Source organism: Gordionus sp. m RMFG-2023, chromosome 1 (assembly GCF_954871325.1).
Source record: "Gordionus sp. m RMFG-2023 chromosome 1, tfGorSpeb1-WG-v2, whole genome shotgun sequence".
NCBI lineage: Eukaryota > Metazoa > Nematomorpha > Gordioida > Chordodea > Parachordodidae > Gordionus > Gordionus sp. m RMFG-2023.
In genome coordinates, this window is record NC_088775.1 from 16,921,364 (window position 1) to 16,947,489 (window position 26,126).

A 26,126-nucleotide genomic window follows, 5' to 3' on the forward strand; every position below is an offset into this window, starting at 1 on the left:
TCTAATTATTGCCCTAAACCATGCCAAGGAAATTCTTTCTATAATATGGATAAGCGATAAAATGAAAAGAAAAACTGTTCATATTAGACAAGTTTTTTTTCTTCTCCTTTTAAAAGATCGATAAAAAAATAATAATTACGCGTTAAAAATATTTATTTTTTTGCTTCGCTTTCGTTTTAAATAAAATATTTATTATCTTTTTACCTCCTAGCGATAATTAAAAAATAAAACGCGAGCTGATAATAAAAAATAAATAAAAACAAGATGGCTGATTTTAACGAAAAGGCAACAAGATGGAGGTTGTTTAAGATTTTTTTAAAAAATATTTTTTCCTATTTGTAAATAAAAACATTAATTTTGTGGTTGGAAAGAAGGGAAATTTTTTTTGAAAAAAACCATTCAAATTTCATTTATGAGTGAATGAATAAAATTTTTTTATTATTATTTTATATTTTTTTGATGATAATAATTTATTTACTATTCATTTCTTATTTAGTGTAAGAAATAAAAAAATATTTATATTTATCACCACGGGATTTTCTTGGACATCAATAATTGGAAATATTTATTTATAATATTAAAAAAAAATATATAAAATATATATATTTTATTTTTAGTAAATAAGGTAAAATTTTTTTTTATTATATTTCATATATTTCAAAAATAAAAATATTTATATTTCAATAATAATAAATAAAATATTTGTATTTATATTATTTTTTAAAGTTATTTTATGTTACTTATTTGTGTATGATTAATTAATGAAATAAGAAAGATAATATTGGTTTTGATTTTTATTTTTACGATTAGAGACTTAAAATCCGAAGATTAAATTTATTAAAATTAAAAACAAATATTTTAAGAAAAATGCATAATAAATACCAACATTAATCAAATTTTGATTGAAAGTAAATCTTTCAGAATTAATTGGGCTTTTTTAAATCATCTTTGCCTTTCCTACGTCTATTTTATAATTGTATATGCCTTACCAATAGGGGAAAAATTAATTAGATTATATTGCTTTTTAGTGTATTTATTTTATTTATATTTTTAAATATTTATTTATTGAAATAATAGTATAACGAAGTAAACAAATATTTATTATCAAAAAATTAAATAAAAAATAAATTTCATATTTTTATCAAAAAATTTTAAACTTTAAAAAATAATTTTTAAATAAATCGATTTTTTAGCTATATAAATTATAACGCAATTCTGGACTTCATCATGGATTGAAAGCCTATCAATTTATATATAAATTAAAAAATTTTATCCAATAATTATGCCTTCTATATCTAAAAGTAACGCTAAATCGATCAAGAGGCAGCATCAACATACTTCTATTCCTGTAAATATTCCAGAACCATCTCGTAATGCCTACAATTTATAACTTTTATTGAATTTTTTTAAAAAATTTTTCTAAACTAAAATCCTAAATATATTATTTTAATGATTCGAATTAAGAAACTATTTCTACATTTATTAAAGTTAACATATAAATACAACTTAAAAAATAAAAATGGTTTCTAATTACATTCCTGCCAGTTGTATTATAATATAAGGTAATTTATTATAGAGTTAGCGTTATCCAATCAGAAACTCCTTGCTTTATCATTGTTAAAAAATAATAAATATTTTATATTATAGTTTACCTAAACTTTATGAAAAATGGCATTCATTCTCATTAGGATAATAAATATTATTTTTACCTATAAGTCAAGAATTATTTAGAAATATTTATGAAAATTATCTTCTGTTTGATATTCCAAAACATGAGTTATATTCATTTGTTTAATATAGACACAGTTATCTTTTACTTTGGCTGAAATACTAATAGTCAAAATGTCTTGTTAGCAAAAAAATAGCTTCAATTTAAAAATACCCTTAAAAACAACCTTAATTGTAATTTATGCCAAATTAAAAGGTCAATTTATTTGATTTAGATCACAAAAAATCGTTTTTTAATATAGCATACATCTTATATTTATATAAAATAATAACCCAACTCAAGGAATATTTTTTAATTGGATGAAATATATTAAAAATTAAACAGGTATGTAGTATTAAAGGCTAGAGATATGGTTTAGGGTTAATTAGAGATTTGAGACATATGGATTACATGTTAAGATATAGTTTAAAAATTTGCAATTTGCCCTAATGAGTATGATTTCAATCTTTGCATTGATTTAATAATTGCCTAAATGTTATCCACATATATCGTTTAATTTGTATGGATGAGAATAGGGTTGTTAGAATAATATTATAATGGCTCGGTTTGAGCCGATTTTTAAAAACGGCTAACTCAATATTTTAGTAAAAAAAAATATTGACTATAAGCCTCCAGATTTCTCTAATGGATGTCCAAAACTATTTGCCATCTATGACCAAAATCTTCAGGCTTGGGTAATATTGTTCTAGATAAACATTGAGTTAGCCTTAAAATCAGCTCAAATCGAGCCCTTACTATATGTAAGAATGGAGATAATTGGACCCCTATTTGTCAAATATATTATTCTAGCTAAACTAAATTAGATCTTTATTAAAAATCGACCTGAATTCTGCTTTTTAACAACTCTAGATGAGTGGCTAAGAATTAATTTGACAAGTCAGTCTGGGCAAAAAGATTTTTTGGTTAGACCAACTCAACAAAAACCTTATTTTTAAAAGCTTAGATATTTGGTATTTACATTTAGATAAAAATTTGTTCCATACTTGAAAACTGATCAAAAATTTTCACATCCTCTATTGAAAATATATCCTTTGTAAGTGCAAAATGATTTTGTGTGTAAATTTATTAAAAGTTACTTCTCAAATGCATCATATATAAGATACTCTTTTGAAAAATAATAGCTAGAGAAATTTTTTCCCTAAGATACAATTTAAATTTTATTATAATCAGATGTTCTATTAAAATGGGAATCTATTATTAAAACTCAAATTTTTCAACCCACATTTTTTTATATTTAGTTTGAAATTTTATTTAAAATATTTTTAACCTTTAATAATATAACATTGTCAACCCCATAGAAAATATGCTAAATCCTTAGTTTTTCTGTTTTTTTTATAAAAATAATCTCAATTTCTTCATTAATTTTTTTTATAAATTTCACTGTATTTGGTATCACATATTCTAAAGATACCTCAAGTCTTTGACTACTTTTATGCTACTAATTTATAAAAGTTCAGCCCGAGACATCAGGTCTCCTATTTTAAAATACAATTATAAATTTGATATGTAATAATTATGGTAATTTCTATAATTGCTTTAGTGCTTCTTTAGCTCTATCTTAAATCCTGATACCAATTTTAGAAATTTTCTTTTTTGTTGATAACTTTTTCAATTTATACTGTTTACCAAAAGGGTTGAAACATAAAATGTATACTAGTTAAGCAGTATTGCATATCGACATTAGCCTTAAAATTAGTGCTTTCAAAAGTTTGGTAAACCATGCCCAGGATTGCTTCTTAATATGAGGTTCAAATTCATATAAATTTTTAAAAATTTTATAAGATTTTAATAATCTTACTCCTATATCTATATCTGAAATATACCAAGAACAAATAATATCTATAAAAATCGTAGAATGATAAGATTCAAAAATATTTTGAATCAGGGAAAGGAAGTTATTTTGGCGCCATTAATTTTTGAATCGCATATATTTTGATATCTAAGACTCAGGGGCGTTAAAGATTTTATTGGGCTTATAGTTTGTTTATTGACTGGAAAAAACTGATTTATGAATTAATGTACTAAATAAGTCATAATAGTATCAGGATTAACGCTTCCAAGAGTTTGGCTGACTTCACGCTTAACCATGCAAGTTAGCGCGAATTCGCGGGTATACAAAAATGAACGTAAATTATTATACACATCTTACCCTGCCTTCTTAGCTAGAATTCACGACGAAGCACATATGTTTAGTTTTTATTTTGCTTATGGCTCGGTTACCTTTTTGTGGTTGGCAAAATTGATTATTTTATATTCTACATGATGCCATTAGCGATTTTTTAATATTATTCTTAAAGCATAACGTCATAGTTTTCATTTTGTTTTTTTTTGTGGTTCCCAAAATGATTAAGGAATATCGCAAAATATACCAGTTATTTAGTTCTTCTATATTTATTCTGGCCCAATTTTTACCCTATTATAGTTTTTTTATACTCTGCCAAATTAATTAAAATAATACTTAGTCACTAAGCATTGAAAATTTTCAGAAATGTTTTTTTAATCTTAAGGATGGCCAAAATTTTGGTTTCAATAATTTTGCCCTTTATACTGGCTACTAATATTGGTTAAAGCACTGCATCAATAGGCATATTAATAAAACCCGAAATATTGCCATAAATTTTAGAATTAGTGTTTCCAAATATTCAAAACACTTAAACGGAAATGATATAAAGATATTTACATATTCTAAAAGAGCGAAATCAAAAAAATAATATATGGAAATTTAAAAATGCCTAATCAGAATTTTGCAGAACCCTGATCCGGGTGGGGAAAGGTGGCTTAGAGACGAAACCTCAGAAATTTTTTTTATACCCACCCTTTCCATCCTTCAATGAAACCTGGCTAACACCACTGCATAATCTTCAAATTTAATATCCCGATTTGTTAAAAGAGTATTTAATGTTTGATGGGAATCAATATTGTATCGGGCCTAATTTTTCAGCCCGGCCCAGTTTGAATTTTTTTTTAAAAATTTGTTCCGCCCGATCCCGAACGAAATTTATTTATTGGTCCCGGAAAGGCCTATCTAAATAAAAATAATTTGTCCGGCCCGGCTCGAATTTATTTAAATTTTTTTATTGTAAAAAATTCTATAAATAGAAAATATCGCCTGCCTTGTTTTTTGTAATAATTTTAAAATATATATATTTATTTGACAAAATTAATATCAAATTTTAAAATTTAAACCCAACCCAGCCCGAAAAAATTCTCCGATACGGGCCTGGGCCGTAATTTTCAGATCTCTATTTTGTATTATTTTTATTCTGAGATTTTTATGTCACCCATTATAAAATAAAATTCTTGCTTTATTAAAATTTTAAATATATGAAATCGGATAGAATTTTAATTAATTCATTAGAAAAGGATTGTTATAGATACAACATTTAATAACTAATTACTACCTCTGATCATCAGCAATTCTTCGACTGTCACGTCTATCTTGACAACAATAGAAGTCAAAATTCAAACTGGCATAAATTTAGGCACAGTATTATAAGGAATAAGATCACGAGTATCTGATGAGATTTAATAAAAGCTTGTGTTTGATGTTCGATTCTTTTCATAGTTGTTTTGTTTTGAATTTTTTGCTTTTCGCCTAATTTGCCGTTGCTTGTGACGTTTCATGATTGGTGCATACACTGAATATAAATGTTTCAGGTAAAAGCAGTTTAGCATAAAATCTTCTTCGACGTTCCGAATATATTTTTGCGATAATCTTTGAGAATCAAAAAAATCGTCTTTTTTGTGAATTATTTTTCTTAAATTCTATATAAAAGGGTATTTGATAAATTTTTTGTAATTTTTATTTATATCTTATAAAATCTTTCATGATGAAATAATAAAAAACATTTAAAAAATTATTTATCTTCTTTATATAAATATTTGAAGATTTTTAATTTGAAAGAGGTCGGCGGAGTTTTACCCGAACGCATTCACCCACCCATTTATTTTCTAACCGCACACTTGCCAGTTCATGATTTGAAAAAAATTTTGTTCGCCTATTTATCTGAACATTTTGTTTCACCCGCCCATCCAATGTTTAAAAATTATTTGATTGGTTTTGCTATTTATTTATTTTATTTAAATATATTTTTACTTATAAAATATGCAAAATTACGAAATCAAAAAATTATTTTTTAAAAAATAACTATCTAAGCCTATTCTGCTTATTTTGGTCTGAAAATATTTTAATGCCTGCCCTTCCATTCTTCTTCAGGTGACCTCTATATATCACCTTTAAGACTTTTTCGAGCATGAGCAGCCACAATGAAATTATAATCGTCCATTTAATAATATAATGCCGCCATGCGCTGTTTCTTGCCAACAAACGTTGGTTCAAGTGAATTTCTCAACTAGTGCATTCCGTATCGATAGGCTTAATTTTTTTTTCACATCATGACAGCATCCCTTTGTTCGGAAATACATATGAAATTATAGCTGCTACTCCCTAGTCGGTTAGATCACATTCTTTAATTTTCGGTCGATTCGCATCATGTGGACACAATGAGAGATGTTTAGATAGTAGAAGCTTGCTAACCCTCTATCATTAAATATTTACGCGTAAGAATCAATAATCTCGAAGATGGAGTTTTATCTCAGATGATTATCATTGTAGGTGACATGGTAGTGATTTTTAAAATACTGTAGTGGACGGGTGGTCGGACCGGAAGCTTCAACTCTTCTATTATATATATATATATACACCATTTTACCCTGCATTCACAATGAGCCATAATTCGTGGCGGAGGATTATACAAAAATTAATGTAAAAATATTTTATTTATATCATATTTTGTAAACTTCGCCGCGAATTGGCGATAATAGTAAATGCAGGGAAAGACTGAGATTGTGCATAAATTTTCTAATGAGAAAACCTTTTTAATAGTATTCAAGGCCGCCTTTTTTTTAAAAAAAATTTAAATTGTTGAAAAAATACGATATTTTAAACGTAAAAGGCAAAAAAATCTGACACTTAAGGGTAATAATTTTTTTTGATGTTATTAACAATATTTCATTAAAACACTAGGAAAGTTTAAAATTATATGGAATTTCGAGTCAACCGACTAAATCTTCCCGATCTACCCTAGTTCGGTCGGATCGGTTATAGTCCAAGGACCTGCGAAACCTCGCCTCCGGGGAAAAATAGCTCAACTTTGAAGAAAGCAGAAATAAATTAAGTATCGTCTCAATTGCTTAGCGAATTTTCTTTCACATCAACTATTCCGGCGGTGTCAAACTAAATATACTTAAATTTCTTGAACAAAAATTTACTATTTTTATTTTTTCTACCTTTTAGTACTAATGCCATCTGTTCAGTTTGATAATAATTAACGCCAGGCGCTTAACCAGGAGGGTGGGGCCATCAAAAACCTGTTCTCGTAAATATTATATTAAGAGTGGATCTAAAGATCTCCAATTTTATGGGGAAATTCTCCCCCCCCCCTCTTTTTCTTTCAATCCTGGGTACGTCTATGATTTACATCTACAAAATAGATAAGTTAAAAAACCAGAGACCCGGAGTGAACCGTAACGAAACGTTAAACCATTATAAATATCAGAACCGTAATCAAATCGATATAATTATTTTTTGAAGGAGTAAAAAGAACCTTTATAAAAAAAGGTTAAACCGGTTCAGTTTTTATATTTTAGCAATCAAAAAAATTTTCAGAATTATATAAACTTGCTCTTATAGTACTGGCTGTTCCCGCAACACAAGTTTCTGTAGGGCCTTTTCGGGGCTAAAATTTGTGTTATCGTCACAACAAACAAATATGAATCCATTTATATTAGAAAATATATTACTTATAATATATTTAAAAATGAGTTATTTTGAATCTTGTATATTTTTTTATATATAATTCATATAATAAAAATAAATTACGATGGTGTTGTTTCAATAAGAAGAAAATTTTCTAACCGTAATGAACCATCCGAACCTCTGTAAATTTTTTCTTAAGAACCGTAACCAAAACGTAACTATTATAATATTTTACATATTGAACCGTAACCAAACTGAACCGGAATAAATAACGGTTCGGGTCCTTGCCAAAAACTACTCCATCTTTGTTTGGGGATCTTTTTAAATCAGAGCCTGAAATTCTGAAGGACAAAACATCTCATCTTCAAAGATTTAAGAATGTTTAAAAGATTTTTGAATAAAATTTCACGACTAAATCACAATTTTTTGATCTTTTTCAATTTTATCATCTTAAAATATTTTTTGGTCAAAATTCTGTTTTAAATAAGAATCATCACAAAGCCAAGGATAATCTGTTTTACATTACAATTTATATGGGTGATTTTTTTAACACAACCTTAATTAATTAGCAATACATTATATGTCCTTCGAATAAATAATATCGCCTCCCTTTATCAAACAAATTTAATTATATATCAATGAAAAGTGAAAAAAAATACTTTATATAAACAAAAAAAATTTAAATTTACCTTTTCACAATTTAAAAACTGGGGAAAAAAATATTATTAGTATATAATTACAAAAAATTTAATCAATATTTATATGTATTTAATTTAACTTAATATAATTAAATTTTATATAGAAGGTAAATATTTAAAAAAAAAGATAAAAATGTGCTTATTGGCATGCCTCCTATTTATTTTGCGAGTATGACAAGGTAAACAAGAGCTTGTCAATAATATAATTTTTTTACAACATAATTTTTTAATATAATATCTTTAGGGAGTCTACCCTGTATAGCACCGAACCTATACATATTTTTTATAACCCATCTAAATAATTATTTTAAAGAATGGGTTTACTTTTAAATGCATTTTTGCCGCCTATAAAATTTCGACTTTTAAGGGGCTTGGGTATTTTCAGGACTTTAAAGAAATCCTGTTAAAAAAATTGATTATATTTCTCTAAATATTTTAATTAATGATTTATTCGATATATCGGCCTACACTGGTATTTGAGTCGATCCGATAGTGTGGAAATTGGCATGTTCAAAGATTCCGATGATTAAATTATATTTTTTTGTGTACCCTGTCCACCGAACGTATACATATTTTTTTTAAGTCAAGTCTGATAATAACTCATCTAGATAATTATTTTAAAAAAAAACAAGTTTATTTTAAATGCATTTTTTGCCACCTATAAAATTTTGATTTTTTAAAGGCCTTGAGTATTTTCAGGACCACGAAGAACTTCCTTTAAAAAAACTGATTATATTTCCCTAAAAATTAGAATTAACGTTTTTATTCGATTTATCGGCCGAATATTTGAATCAATAATTTGAAAATTGGCATATTATCGAGTTACTTTGATTAAATTATTTTTTTGGTACCCTTTATACCACCGAACCTATACATATTTTTTTGGAAGCCAAATTTGGAAAAAGTTTATTTTAAATGCATTTTTGTCGCCTATAAAATTTCGGCTTTAAGTCTTGGATATTTTCAGGTGTCCGAAGAAATCCATTTTAAAAACTGATTTAATTTTTCAAAATATTTTAACTAATGTTTTTATTCGATATATCAGCCGGTTCTGATATTTAATTCGATCTATAATATGAAAATTGATATATTCAGAATTTACGATGATAATTTATTTTTTTGAGCCTTCTCATCTATTAAAATTATGTAACAAAAAGGATGTAATCTGTATTGCTTAATTATATAACTATAAATCAAACACTTGTGCTGCACACTTTAGAGTCCAGGTTTTTTGCTTCAACCAGGTTTTTTAAATCTTGATTATGGGTTTAAAGAGAAAATAATATAAGATAGATGCCGGATATTGAGCCTCGTTTATAGTAAGCATAAAATCCAGAGCATGTCACTAGCGAGCGATTCGTCGCTAAACTATAGCATAGCTGTATAATTTAACATTGAATTTTCTAAATTACGTATCGCATAAGCGACATCATGCTATTTCTTGCTTACTATAAAGAAAAGCTCTTCTCATGGTTCTCATTTCCTAAATTTTTGTTCATTGATTTTCTGGCCCGGGCTTGAGGGTCACTGATAGAATAAAAGATGAATGATTCAATCACATTTTATAGTTAAAATTTTTGTTTAATAGGAAATATGATATCTCCGATACCTAAAGGTGGGGCCAATGATTCATCTTCCGATTTCCAACAATTTTTACAGCAGCACCAACAGCTGACCACAGATCAATTGCAGCAATTTATCCAACAATTTACCAATATGCAACAAAATCAGGTACAAATTTTAAAAAAAAATATCAAAATTTTGAAATTCAATTTTGAATTCAGCTAGGAGTAAATGCTATGCTCTCATCACATAAAGATGCAGAAGATATATAATTTTTTTAAGTTTTGATTATCCTCGAAGAAATAAGACACGCTCTATTTAATATTTTTCGGCAAGCGAGCTTTTACCTCTCTTCCGATGTGATCTACTTATATGATTACTTACGAGTAAAGTGACGACTTTATCTTCTAAATAATTTTTCGTAAATTAATATTAAGGGATACCCCTTTTTTTACAGTAATGATAATTATGTGAAGTTAATTTTATTGAATAAATAATTGCATTCATGATCTATAAAATTAATTTACAACTAATTTCCAAATTTCTTTTAATTAGCAACAATTAGCAGGTATACAATAAAATTATATCTCTTGTGTGGACTCATTGGCACATTGGTGAAAATACAAAAAAAAATTTTTTTATTAAATTATTGTTTATTACTAAATGGAATTTTTATGTTTATTTTTTTAACACAAAAAAAAGGTATAATGTAATTAAATAGATGTTTGCACATTAAGCAGAAATGAATGAATGATTCTTTTTTTTATAATTAAATTATATATATATATATATATATATATATGTATACCAAAGTATTTACATTACCTAACTCTTTAAATATATTTTATTTTAAATATCTCATCAAAAGATAATCAAAATGCTTTTAATTTTTGTGAGGAAAATGTAATAAAAAAAGAAGAACCAACTTTGACTGACTTTGACAATGGCCAAATGTTTTCTAAAAAAAAGCCATTTTATTTTTTGTTCTATTTTTATATAAAAATTTTTGTGAATATTGTAAAAAAATACCAAGCTGATTAAATCTATAGTTTAAAAGGGCTAACCCGGCATTCATAGTTAATGCGAATTCATGCCATTAAGCATTTTTGCCAATTTTTGGTTACTTTGCCCTGTATTTGCGTTAACTATGAATGTAGGGTAATATGGCTCAGATAATTAGTCATTATTTTGGTTGACCGACAAATAAGTTATAATTATAATCTAATCTATATTTTGTGATACTGATAGTTGATTGTTTTTTTAAATTAATAAAATTATTGCAATTTTCATTACGCTAATCATTTATTTCCACCTAGATGCAAGAGATTTTCAACAAACAATACAAACAAGTCATACAACAAATCCAGGAACAACTCCAACTCAATTTGCTACAACAATCCCAACTGCTGCAGCATCAATCGAGTTCTGACAAGGATTTTGACCCAAATAAGCTGCAGCAACAACTTCAGCAGCTAGCGCTTCAGCAGCAACAGTTGATCCAACAAGCTCAAGCCCTTCAACAACAATTTTTATCTCAACATGTGGCTGGCGTGCCAGGGGTTTTGTTGGCCTCCCCGAATTCTAATAGTAGTTAATATTAAAAATATTGAATAATAGATCTTTTAGTTTAAATTCAACATAGCAATATATCAATATCAGTTAAATTAGTAAGATTATTTTTTATACCTCAAATGGTTACTATAAATATTATAATGCGATTGATTTATTAATCAGATCTATCGCCTCAAAAAGATAACAATAATAACTCTCTATTACTATTGAATACCAACGACAACAAATCAGCTTTGTCTTCCATATCAGCTTCCGTTGCGCTGAACAATAATTCCTTATCGTTACTCACCAATTCCTCCCTTCTAAACCAGCAGCAACATCACCAATTATCATCTAACAACCACAATAGCTTAAACTTGAACGACCAGAGTTGTAATGGTATACCGGCCAGTTTTTTTGGACCTCTCTACGGCCATGGAGTCTGCAAATGGCCCGGATGTGACTCGAGATGCTCTGATTACCAAAGTTTTATCAAGCACGTCAACGCGGAGCATCAATTAGACGATCGTAGCACTGCTCAAACCAGGGTACAAATGCAAGTTGTTAATCAGTTGGAACAACAAGTTAAATTTATTTATTTTGAGTGTTAGAACGTTTAAGAATTAATTTAAATGTGTAATTACTATCTTTTTCTTTTTTTAGAAATTGATTACTATAATTACAATCCTTGTGGAATATATTTTACCAACAATTTATTGAAAATTTTTTACGATTATAATTATATATTAAGCTACTATTATGTTAAATTTTTCATTACCACAAATAGTGTATTTTATTCATTTTTAAATTTAAAATATTTTATCTATTTTAAGAAAAATTTAAAAATTGGTCAATAAAAAGATTCGAACTGGTTAAAGGGTTCATGTCAAATGATCGATAAAATAGAAATTTGGAGTCGCTTGAATTTCAATAAAAATTTATAGGCTCGTCATATATATTCTAGCTGTATTGAAAACGAAATTTTTAGCTCGTTAGCAGTTATATTAGATAATGAGGATTTAAGGTACAAAGGACCTTTTTAAAATCCCCTTTATCTCAAATGATACAATTCCTAAGTTTCTTGTTACATCTAACTATAACATATAAGACATTTGCCTATAAATATTTGTATAAATTGAAACAGATGGATTGATATAACATGGAATGACTCGAGAGCGTATGTATAATAGCATTATTTTTATTTTAGAGATGAAATTTTATCTATTTGGATCCAGCAGGTTCTTGACTGGATCCCCAATTCTTGACTGGATCAAACCGGTTTTTGACCTGTTCTTTTTATATATTATATTAATTCATCTATTTTTTGAAAAAATGAAGATTTAAAAAATATATATATGAAACTAAAATAATTACAACACACTAAATAAAATTATTCTTCTAGATGAATAAAAATATTAAATACTGTCCAAAGAATTTTATTGTTATTCTGCTGAAGATAATATTAACAAATTTTCTTATATTTTTATTGAATCAAATTTATTTACATTCTAACGTGTAAGAGACTTAAAAGAGTTATATAAAAAATCCAATATGGCTTAGGAAATGGTAGGGATTAAGAAATTATATATAGTTCGTATTTAATCTGTTAAAATGTTATTTTAAGCTTGCGAGAGAACGAGAAACTTTGCAAGCTATGATGTTCCACTTGCACATGAAACCATTATTAGATCAACAACAAAGTAAAGATCAACTATCAATGCTGTCAAATAAACAGGTTAATAAGAATGCTTCTTTTTTAAATTCCAAATGCATCTTTTTAAAAAGTTTATTTTTACCCTTTTTGAGATTCTATTTTAACAATATTATTTTTTTAGATTCTTAATCGAATTCTAAATATAAATAATTTCTGAATTTCATTTAGAATTCCCTGAATTATAATTCTTCCAACAATCATCACCAGCTCTCGGCGTCATCCTCCAAACAAAATCAAAGCCACAACTTTTCTAACCCTCTAAACAACAATTCTTTGAACCCAAACAATCTCCTCAACGGTATCAACCTCGATCACCATAACCCCTTTACCAGTGCCGGTAACAACAAGAACACTCTCTTCTTGAATGCCAATCATGGCGCCAACAATAGCAACAACAATCAAAACGTGCTGACGCTCGTTAACAACGCCATAAACCTGAGCGGACTCAGCAAGCAACAACAGCAACAACTTTTGCTTCTTCAGCAACAGCAGCAACACAATTCTTCTTCATCCATCGGAGCAGGTAACAATTTTAACCCCTCGATTTCCCCACTCAGTTCTTCGCACGCCCTCCATCAACACTCAAGCGGATCACACCATAACACAAACAGTAATGCCATTCTAAATAATTCGCCTCAAGGGCAACAACACGCTTTTCTTCTTCAAAACAACCTTAATAGCAATCAGCTGCTTTTAGCATCCCAAAATCGCCAATCCTCCCCCCAGCAACATCAATTGCAACAGCATCACAACACCCCGACACAGCAGCAGCAACAACAGTTGCAACAATTGACTCTGCAACATCACCTGCAAAATGGGAATGTTATATTGGGTAATATTTATATTTACATTATCACGCCCAACAAATTATTTTGTATTATGCACAAGATTTTAACTGTTAAAATTTTAGTATACGAAAAATAGGTAAGGGTATTTATTATTAGGGGTGTACCGATACCACTAGATATTAAATTGATATCGGCCGATAACCGATCCGATATCATATCTAATTTTGTATTCTGCAAAGATACCGGTTTTAATTTTTAATATACTTTTTATTAGTACAACATCTATAATTTTACTATACCATAACATATGTCATTTAAATATATTATAATGGTCAGTTATAGTTTATATTCAATTCAATTGCTATTATTTATATAATAAGTAATAACATTAATCTATTTACATAATTAGTAATAAAAAAATATTTTATGAAATTTGAAATTAATATTTAAAATTAATATATCGAAGATTTCTTTTTATATCAGAGATATGTCGGCGGTGATGGGGACTGTTAATATCACTAGCATCACTAAAAACAGATACTGAAGAGATTAATGAACACTTTTTTAAACAGAATGCGAAAAAAAATAACTATATTGCAGAATGTTTATTAACTAATTATTTCTATTAAAAAAATTAAACATAAAAATGTATTTCGATTTTATTTATAAAAATAAATGGTTTTTTAGATATAACTTTTTTTAAATTTTGTTAAAAGCGCCATTTTATATCGGATCGAAAAATTTTATAATATTTGCCGATAACCGATATTTTAAAATGAGCGAAATATCGGCCCGATCCGATCCGATATAAAATATCGGTACATCCCTATTTATTATGTTGATTCTTTTGAGAGCCAAATGAAAATTGATTTCAATTTAGGGAGCCAAATATGAATGTGTATTAAAAAGTAAATTCCTTATCTTAATCCTGGTCATATTATTTGAAAGCATTAAGTCATAATATACAATTAGTTTTTTCCTTATAACAGTGATTATTCCCGTTTTATTTTAGTGGTATTTTTTAGATCCTGAGTCAGGCTTCTGGCTGAATTATACAAAAAATATAATTTTATTAATTATAAAATTATAAATGAATATCAAATAGGCAACAACACCTTGATTGGGGGCGGTCCAGGAGGCAATAATCTAAATGCCGCAGCTGCTCTTCAGCTTCAAATCCAACAAATTCGAGAACAATTAGGCGAAGAATTACTCAATGGGTTCGTTATTAATAATCCCAATTCTTCTTCTATGACCAACCTTTCCCTCACGGATGATAATAACGACATAGATCAGAAGCTCCCTCAACATTTTTTACTCAATAACGTCAACAATGTGCTCAACTTGAATCAACATCAACTTGCAGCTCTAAATGGAGGTATAAATCTCACTATAATTGTGAAATGAACCATTTTTTATTCTCGTTTGTAAACTAAATTATGGATTTTAGACATTAAGTATGGCTAAACATGTGAATCAAATTATTCCATATAAGTTTTGTCTATAAAAATAAATACTCAATTCATTATTAATAATTCGAATCGAATAGTAACGAATATGAATTGTAAGGTATTCGTTTTTTCAAATATTAATAAGCAATTATTCTATTTGAATAAAATTTACTTAATATATGATGATTTTTTTAAAATTGAATCGAAATACTTGGCATGATCATTATTTGTTTTTAAAATATAATCATTCTGTCATGTAACGAAATTTAAGAAGTGTTCAACTGCTAGTTGGAAATAATTTGATGTCAAAAAGAAATCAATCAGGAAAACTCTGTTAAAATTGGCTGGACATAAATTAATTTAATATGCATGATTTCGATGTTAACTTATTGCATGTTCTTTAACATTAGATTTCAGAATATATTTTTTTTCTGTTAAAAATTTAGACTTGTAATAATATTTTTTAAAATCAATTCTGAATTATTTGAATGATACGAATCGAATACAAATTTATTTTATTATTGGTATGAATAGTAAATTATTATTTTATTCATAGTCTAATAAAGTGCTATAATTTGACCTGAAATTATGACAGGGGTAAATAAAAATGGGCAGCAAAATTTCTAAAATAAAATTATTATTCCTCCGAGATTAGGACCAAGCAAATTATTTAAATTAAATTTCAGGCCAAAAATAATTAATCTCGAGTTTGTCGCCTTGACTAATTATCCTTAAAAATTATAAAATTTAAATAATACATAGTTTAGCTTTATAAACTCAAAAGAAAAAAATTTGATTAATTTACATACTGGATATTAACGCTATTGATTCAAGAAGATTAACAAACTGATTAGTATAAGACCAACGTTTAGAACCAGGATTTAAAAGGTTTAGGTTCTGAATATTTTAAAAAGAATGAGAAGTGTTTTCTAAAAAATTTGGAAAAGAGGGTTAGAGAGTGTCTAGGGTGCCATGACATTTGTACTCAGCTAGACTGACGATTTCTTTAATATAATGCATTAAAAAGTGTGCATACGAAATCAGCCATTGAAAGGCACTTAGATGAAATATCTTTCAATGGCCGTCTACTACAGTCAATGACATTGACTACAGCTGAAATTTCAATGTATGTACACTTTTATTAACAATGGACAGTCTAGGTTACTAATAGGCGATTCCTTCAGTATAATGCATTAAAAAGTATATATAAGGCGAAATGTGAAAGATATTTAAGACGAAATATCTTTCAATGGCCGTCTACTGCATGACATAAACTTGCACTTTTGTTAGAGCACCCTCCCATAAATTATAAAATGGGATACAGTTCTTTTTTTAGGAGAGGGATTAGAGGTTCCAGTCCCCTGATTTCTTCACATTTTAAACTTTGATAAAATACCTTTTTTTATAAATCACTATCTTAAATGTATAAAAACAGGAGGAAATCTTCTTCATCACGCCACCGGCTCCGGAACTGGCACTACCACGAATAGTACGCCCACGACTGGACATAGAGGGAGACCAAGTCTGAATAGTCTCAATGCCAGTGGGGGTCACAGCATAAATAGCTCTGCTAGGAAAAAATGTAGCGATAAGGGCAAGGGTATTTTTTAAAAAAAAATTCTATGCATGCATGTTTAATATTTATTTTATAGCTCGAATATTATATCAGTTTAGGGCAATTTAATTATAGAAAAAAATTCCCCTGAAACTACAATATGAGTTTTGACAATAAGCATCTATTTAATTTCAAATGCTTGAACTAAAATGATTGTAATTAATATGACATGAAAGATAATTGAGATAAAAAAACCCATAAGATATAAAAATAATGGGTATTGACTATAGAATTCATTTTTTAAAACATATTTAGACACTTAGGCTGCCTTTATTATACAATACAATGTAAACTGTTTAGTAGTTTACATTTAAAAAATATCTGATTTGCCAAACTTAAGTATTAGTGGTAGTAAGTTATTACCTTGGTTAGGTTATCATTCGAGGTCAACCAGTCTGCTAACATATTTCATTTTGCATAAGAATCAACTTATGTAGGCTGCCTTTATTATACAATACAATGTAAACTGTTTATATGTTTACATTTAAAAAATATCTGATTTGCCAAATTTAAGTATTGGTGGTAGCAGGCGCGTAACCAATGGGGGGAAAGGGGGAAATTTCCCCCCCCCATCGCAAATTTGACTGTTTTCTTAAATATCATTTTAAGCTAATAAAAATTTTACCCTCCACCCCCTCCCTTCCCAATCAAAATTTTACAAATATTTGAATAACAATTTTCCAACATAAATCTTATTTTTTATAAATATATTTTATTAAAATTTCCTTTCCTTGTGACTACATTAACATTATTCAAAAATATTAATAAAATGGAAAAATTTTAAGCCAAAGAGATTGAAATCAAATGGTAATTTAGTTTATTATTATATATAATTATTTTATTAAATTCAAAATTATTAGTAAGTTAGAATTAATAAGTATTTTTAATATTAATTATTAATAAATATCTATAATTTTTTACTTCGATTTTGTAGAACAGAAGAAATAGAAATACAAAAGTTAAATAAGGCTGAGCATGAAAAAAAGTAATGTGTCGTCAGAAGCGATATCATTATTGAATTCAATTGATCAATCAGAGTTTATCATTGCTGCTAGTTGCATCAATAAATTATTTTCCTATAGCTCACTACTTTGTAGAAATTTACAAAAACCAAATTTAGATTTGGTTCAGGTTATTGATTTGGCGGAAAATATTTATGAACAGGTAGATACAATAAGAATGAATGTAGATGAATATTTTCATAATATTTGTATAGACGTTGAATCGAAAGCTAAATTTTATGTTATAACACTAAATAAACCTCGTCTAGCACCTGGGCAATTATTGAGATGTAAAATAAATATTGGCTCAACTAAAGAATATTATAAAATATCCACTTTCATCCCATTCTTAGATACTTTTTGCAAATAAAAGTACGGTTTTTAGATAAAAAAACAAGTCTTTAGCAATCTTCAAGTTTTAATACCCAAAGATCCATCTTGGTTTTCTAATGCCACTATTGGTAAAATTAAATATTTAGCAAAATTTTATTCCTATGATATTGATACTGAAATAAATTTAATCAGTGAATTCGAATTGTGGTATAAATATTTACTACGTTTAGCTATTTTACCTGAGCATGCTATTGATGCGCTCAATCGGTGTAGAGAAACCTTGGCTCTAATTCCTAATATTTTGAAGTTGTTTTATATTCTACCATGTTTGCCTATTATAACAGGTACGAATGTAAGGACTTTCCAACTTAAGAAGGTTGAAAACATATTTATGAAGTACTACTTCCGAATCTCGGCTAAATGGGTTAGCTCTGTTAAATATCCACAGAGATTTGGTTCCAACGACAAACAAAATTCTTGATGAATTGGCAACATTCCCACGAAAATTAAAAATTTTACATTATAATTATAGTATTTAATAGAAAATTTTGTATAATACTGTATTTGATAAGAAGTTTAAAAAAACTTGTTTTTTAAATTATTTTCTAGTCAATATTTTATAGTTTTGTTAAACGCCTCGTTTTGAGCCGATTTTTAAAAACGGCTAACTCAGTTATTTATCCAGAAAAATATTATGCAAGCCTGAAAATTTTGCTCATAGAAGAAGCAAAGGTCTAGACATATAGTATCGAAATTTCGAGGCTTAGTTAATATTTTTCTGGCGAAAATATTGAGTTAGCCGTTTTTAAAAATCGGCTCAAAACGCCGTTTAACAACATTAATATTTTATACACACTACTATTAATATTTTCAATAAAAAAATTATATTATACTTATATTGTATGAGAATTTAAGCTAAGGGTAGCTTTAAAGCAAATTTTATAAAAAAAATGACATTAAAATTTATTTCAACTTTACATTTAAAAAACTTTATTAAATATAATATACCTAACTAAAAATAATAAAAAATAGGCTTGTAATATCCATTAACACGAATTAGTAAATAATAGTTACAAAAAAATTTTTCCCCTCCCATAAGAAAATCCTGGATACGCCACTGGGTGGTAGTAAGTTATTACCTTGGTTAGGTTATCATTCGAGGTCAACCAGTCTGCTAACATATTTCATTTTGCATAATAATCAACTTATGCATAAAAATAAAATTCCAGAGCAATCATCATATTTTAGATATTCTAATTTATGATTTTTTTAAAATATGGGCAATGTTTATGTTGAACGTGACTTGTTAACTATTATTATCTAATGATGTAAACGGCTTGATTTAAAAATGACTTACCTGATATTCTAGCCAAAAATATTACGCAAGCCTGGAGATTTTGCTCATTGATACCAGAATGGATTGGACATCTATTAACGAAATCTCAACGCTTGTGTAATTTTTTTTGTTTAAATATTGAATCAGCCGTTTTTAAAAGTCGAGCTATTTGACAACACTATTTTAATTCTTTGTATTGTTACAAATAATAATAAATCCACATTTTTTAGCTATTCTTTTCTTTTAAAATAAATAATCATTTTTTTCAAAATATTGTCTCCAATACGATATTTAAACCTTCACTGCATAGTTGGACCCCCCCCCATAACTATACTGGTGGATTCTAATATCTCAGATAATATTAATATTTTAGATATAAGATTTAGCGCAATTGTAAAATTATTAAAGATTTATAAAGTTGCTAAAAAAAATTTCAACCTTTGTTTAATTATATTTTTGTCACCAAAAATATAAATTTTATTAATTCAATATTAAATAGTGTTAATTACATAAATTTTATTAAAATATCAAATAGTAAAAAAAAATATTTAATGTCAAATATGTATATTTTTTAAATAGCACTCATGGCAAGATACATGCATGTGATATTTACATATGATGAAGGTATCCATAAATATTGTTTTAGTAAAATATGCAAGCCTTAATATATATTGTTCCATATTATTTGTTTTAAAGGATGATCAGAATTTTCACTTGTCTATTTTAGCCTTAATACAAATAAGAATATATTTATATATTAACACATTATATATATATATATTCATAGTTAATTTTCTGTCTAATAAACTATGTATCTTTATTTAAATATAAAATGAAAGTGAAAAATTAAATATCGATTAATAAAATAATATAATATTGAAATATAAAATTACAATATTGAATACTTTTCTATAAAGGTAGGAGCCACAAGTTTGTTTATTTACTATAAGTGCTTTCTTTATCAAGAACAATGGAATAAACAAATAGACAAAAATTTTGGGTAATTTTCATTTCTTATTAGTTTGTTCGTTAATACTTATATTTCATTTGTTAATTTTCAGGGGAATAATTGGGTTTAAGGTTTTTATTTGATAATCATAAGAAAAATAATTATATAAAATATTTACTAAAATCTGCTCAAAACAATCGGGACAATAAATTGCTTGATGCTCTTTGAATAGGGGTTTTGGCATAAGTAGCAGGAAATTGTCAGCTTATGCCATGTCATAAAGCGCCAGACTTGACAAATGCAGGGACCTGATTTTTCAAGTGTTCTTTTATTATAATCCGTTGCCGTGCACCAGTTATTTTTGATTACAATAGGAATACCTTCTTCAAAGTGATGCAATTTTTGTAATAATTTTAACAAGGTTGAGCTAATTTTTTTAAAGATATAATTAAGCAAAAATTATATTATGGAAATAGGTTTTTTTTTGTTTTTATATCTATTGTCTTTATATATTATATTTTCGAAATATTATTTATTAGTGCAAAAGAAACCTCATAAACGCTAACTATTCGGGGTATTTACTGTACTCTTGGTTGAATTATAAGATTATTGAGGTGGAATTTGATTATGAAGCAATTCATCATGAGTTGTTGACCTATAACAACTTTTAGCAAACTAGTGTAATTTCACCTTTACATTCCCTCTTTTAGGATTTGTACAAGCTGAATATACTTGATCCTTTCTAGCTCTGTTAAATGTGATCATTTTTACTTTACTCCTATTTTCAAGGTTATAATCAAGGAGGAAATATCTTAATTTTTAAACTAAAATCATCCTCCTTAATATCAATTTTTAAAAAATCTCGTTTATTAGAATTAGGCATTTGCTAATATTTTTATCGGATCGGGCCGATATTTTACCTTTTTAAAATATCGGTTATTAGCCGATATTATAAAATTTTTGCAATCCAATCCGATAAAATAGCGTCTTAATTTTAAAAAATCTCAAATTTCATAATATATTTGTTTATTTCTTATTATGTAAATGGATTAATGTTATTATATAAATAAGTCATTTATCAATAAAAATAAGACGAATAAAACTATAACTGATCATGATAATATATTTAAATGAGTTTGGTATAGTAATTATAGATTTTATACTATTAAAAAGTATGTGAGATTAGTAGATATATAGTGATTTAAATCGCTTCATTTGAACCGAATACAGTGCCTGTGCCTCGAGATTTAGTTATGCAAATTTTTTTTGCCATCTATGAACAAAACCTTCAGGTTTGCCTAATATTTTTATCGATAAAATACTGATTTCGTCATTTTTTAAAAATAGACTTAAATGGAGCGATTTTTCAACACTGGATGTATTCATTAAAAATCAAAACTATTAGTGTGTTTACAGGATACAAAATCAGATGAGATAAGAGATTAGATCGGCCTACAAAAAGTGGTATCGTTACACCCCTAATCAGAATCGTCAAAAAATAACCTTGTCATTAAACATGGGTTTAATCTATTCAGAAATTATTTATCTAAAAGAAAAATTTGTTCATTTGTAGTAACTAGAAAAATTATTCGTAGGTTTTAAAAATTGGTCCATTTGGATATTGCGAAATGGCTAAAGTCAAAATACTTTGAGAATCATATGTATTGTCTACAAGACCCATGTTCTGTGAATTATGGCTTATACTTTACTTTACTTCTATCATTAAACTAAAGTCAAAATACATTGAGAATCATATGTATTGTCTACAAGACCCATGTTCAGTGAATTATGGCTTATACTTTACTTTACTTCTATCATTAAAAAAAATGCTAAAAGAAACATTCATACAGTGGCGTAGCTAGGAATTTTTTTAGAGGGGGTCCATACATATAAAAGCCTGGCCAGACCCCCTTTAACGGTCCTTTTGCCCGGCCTTCGGCCGAGTTTATCTTACAAATCATAACCATATCTTCTATAATATATAAATATATTTTTTAAATGCATCAATAATATGTTATTATAATTTAGTAGAATATTCTCAATGACTTTATAATAATACTATCCAGTAGAATTTCAATAGTAATATAATATCCTTCCACAAACATCAAAACCAGAAAAATATAAATATTAATGGTATTTATTTAATATAAAGTCACTTTTAAGTCTTTTGAACGTATAATCTAGAAAAAAATTTTTGCTCTGGGAGGGGTCCAAACCCGAAAACCACCCCCTTAGCTACGCCACTGCATTCATATTATATTGTTAAAAATATATAACCCATTAAATTTACATATTTAATATTTATTACAAAGTTTAAATAATATTTTAAAATATAAAAAATGTATAACTAACAAATGATATGTAATATAAATAAAGTTAGTGAACGATTATGAATTAAAAAAATCATAATAACAAAAAGACAATATTAAAAAATAAATAATAAAATAATGTAAAATACAAAATAAATAAAAGCGAAACCATCATATTTATTCAAAACCCTCTCCCCTTAATCATCAGGAGAGATTGAATTCATAAAACAAACTTAATTAGCTTTAAGAATAGCTATTGCGATCCTCTGCCTTAAGTAAAAGCCTTAGCAAGGCTCCCCAGAATTTTTCCTGATTGTCTTTAAAATACTTTTTAGCCAAATTATGTTGTTAAAGTGGAGCAAATGATTGGTACGAATATGTAATTAGAAGAATCATTTGTTCTGTTCATAGAGTCCTTGTTAAAATTAGGAGAGTTCATGTCCAGACAAGAAAAATCCCATATTATAAACTTTCCTTCTGACCATGGAATTCATGTGATTCAATCAGGATGCCTACCATTGGAAAAGAGACCAGAAGGCTCCAATGAGGTAGGAAAACCAACTGACCTAAATACAAGAGATATGATTTCATTGCATTTCGAGTGTTGGGTTTGCCAACCGGGATTACGATTGCAATGTAAAGGATGCAGTGCCATATTGTCATCATCAGTATTATATTTATATGATGAGAAAGGAATGTTTAGCCAGTTACATAGTGTATTTAAACGGCTCGATTTGAACCGATTTTTAAAAGTGGCTAACTTAATATTTTATCTATAAAAATATTAGACAAGCCTGTAGATTTTGGTCATGATGGCACAAAGGATTGGACATATATTGGTGAAATCCCGAGGTTTTGGCAACATTATTCTGACCAAAATAGTAAGTTAGCCGCTTTTAGAAATCGGCTCAAATCGAGTTGTTTAACAACACTACTGTTACATAGAGTATAGCTGAACTCGTGTTGTCCAATTCAAGTTTGAGATTGCTAGATAAAATAACATCTAAAAATACATATCCCCCGATCCTTGATAAGTTCAATCAATATGGATCTAGCTAAAGGTGAAAGACTCGAAATAAGGTAATCAACGGAGTTTTTCACAAGTGGTAAATTCCAATCATTCCGTCTTACATAGGTCGGAAATAGGGTTGTGGGTGTGACGGATAATGCCCACTCCGTCCTAGCTGTAATCAAAAAAAGGATCGTGGACTGACAGATGTTGGTCAATTAATCTACGTGCCTGAAGGTGGCTAGCAATGAACGCACATATTAAAAGCGACACTATACCAAGATCGCCATGTTTGGAACGAAGTGTGGCTTGATGCAAAGCTATGTCTGTAAACTTGATGTTTATTGTAAATTTTTAAATTGAATAAAAAATTACTCAATATATATTTCAAAGATGAAAATCCACGTTTACGCTGACCTAAAATAGATAGTTATCTTTATAATACATAAATTATTGTACTTGTGTCGCCGTTACAGCCATTACGATTCTAGACAAGATATATAATTCTGGACATTTCAAAAAATCTCATAATTTTAAAATATTTGTATCCTTATTTATTCTCTTAACTTCTGAGAAATTTTCTATTATTTGATCCTCCTTTCTATCTGATGATTATTTGATTTTTTTTCTCTATCTAAAAGTAAAATTTCAAGATCATCAATATTGCTATCATTATTATCACTACGACCAATATGTATTGTCATATCCTCTAATATGTTGTAAATAATGGAGTTTTGCGTATTCAATAAATCCTTAAGATAGTCTTTATCCATCTGTTTTTGTTCAATACTCAATAAAACTTAATATAGAATAAATATATAGAAGCGTATACAACACTATTTTGCAAATATTGTTGCTCTCTCGAATTTTCATGTTTTCTAATATTTCCTATGAAAAAGGTTTAGTAAATCTTTCTAAATCTAATCCATATGCGCCATAAAAATCAGATAAAGATAATTGTTCTGATTGTAATCTTAAGTTGTTATTTTTAAAGGAACTAATACATTAGCAAGGTCCTTTATTTGGCATCAATCATCTTCCGATAAAATAACTTCACATGCTCTATAATAAAATTATTATAGGAATCTTTCAAACTTAATATTCGTACTAGCATCATACAAATTTAGGACCAACGTGTTGTGCAATCTATTATTGCCATTGCCCTTTTCATTAATTTACAGATAAACATAATTGGTCTGATTGTAATCTTAATGTTATTTTTATCCTTTATTTGGCACAATCATCTTAAATTAAATTATTATTTACTTTGAAAATAATCAACGTATATAGCATATTATAGAAAGTAATTTATAATATCAATCTCTAAATATAATGGAAGTCCAAGAAGAAAATTGAAAGAAAAACGCGTAGATAAAAAATGATTCCACGAAAAAAGCGAATAAAATAAAAAATATATTATTTAAAAATTTTTTTTTTAGGACACTTAGAACCCTTCTCCACTTTTAAAAAGGGTTCGGGTATAGTCAAAATACCAGGGTTCTGGTCCGGGTTCACATCCTTAAATTCCGACAAGAAGATAGTGAACAATGTGATCTCACACATAATTGACTTTTAACCCTTTCGCGCCCATGGATAACTTTTGGAATCATATCAATAGTAATTTATATGCATTAAAAATGGGCACTGATAACTTTTGAAATTATATTTTTAATTTTTAATATTTGCTCTTTCGTATTTTATCACTAACTGTTTTGTTTCATATGTTATTATATCATATTATAGTTTTAAAAAATCAATTTTTTCTTACCATTTTCGCGCCAAAATTTTAATTCACATTTTCGGTTATCAAAACTTGCTAAAAATATAAGTAATAATTTTATTATTAACCCTTTCACGCCCGACGAAAAAAAGTTTTTTTTAAGAGTTATTTATTATAGACACAAATAACACATTTTCATCAAAAAAACTTATTTCGAGTATTTCTATCAAAAGATATTCAATGATTCCAATAGTTATCAATGGGCAAAATGCAAGTTCATTTAAAAAATATTTTATTTCATATGAAATGACAAATAACAATTTCTTTATTATTTAAACATAAATAAATATTTTTTTGCAAATAATTCTTGAATAGGCTTCTACGCAATACTTTCACCTTTGCTTAATACTTACGGGCATTGGGAAATGACCTACTTGGTCATATCTTATATCCGATATGGGGGCAATGTTGATAGCTTTTCTTCTTTTAACATTTATGCTGGAAGGTCTGTAGGTTTTCTTTGTATTATCCTTTCCTGCAAGCATCAACCCTTTTGCTATCTGTAATTTAAATACCAGTAATGGCATAAATTTTATATTATT

General features: G+C 27.5%; 1 protein-coding gene across 3 annotated transcripts in view; it reads left to right on the forward strand.

Moving 5' to 3' along the window:
• The first annotated feature begins 606 nt into the window (after nt 1-606).
• The window catches only part of LOC135931705 (putative uncharacterized protein DDB_G0282133), a 43,153-nt gene continuing 17,633 nt past the window's right edge, over nt 607-26,126 (forward strand). The window contains exons 1-9 of one of the 3 annotated variants that reach the window (XM_065468975.1): nt 607-625; nt 1,303-1,370; nt 9,774-9,916; nt 11,065-11,338; nt 11,483-11,883; nt 12,924-13,034; nt 13,182-13,845; nt 14,907-15,179; nt 16,688-16,852. In XM_065468975.1, coding sequence (XP_065325047.1) covers nt 9,779-9,916; nt 11,065-11,338; nt 11,483-11,883; nt 12,924-13,034; nt 13,182-13,845; nt 14,907-15,179; nt 16,688-16,852 — 2,026 coding nt within the window. In that variant the 5' untranslated portion in view covers nt 607-625; nt 1,303-1,370; nt 9,774-9,778. Of the gene's footprint in view, nt 626-1,186; nt 1,371-9,376; nt 9,430-9,773; nt 9,917-11,064; nt 11,339-11,482; nt 11,884-12,923; nt 13,035-13,181; nt 13,846-14,906; nt 15,180-16,687; nt 16,853-26,126 lie in introns of those variants that run through there. The other 2 variants (XM_065468974.1, XM_065468976.1) reach the window with 2 other exon arrangements.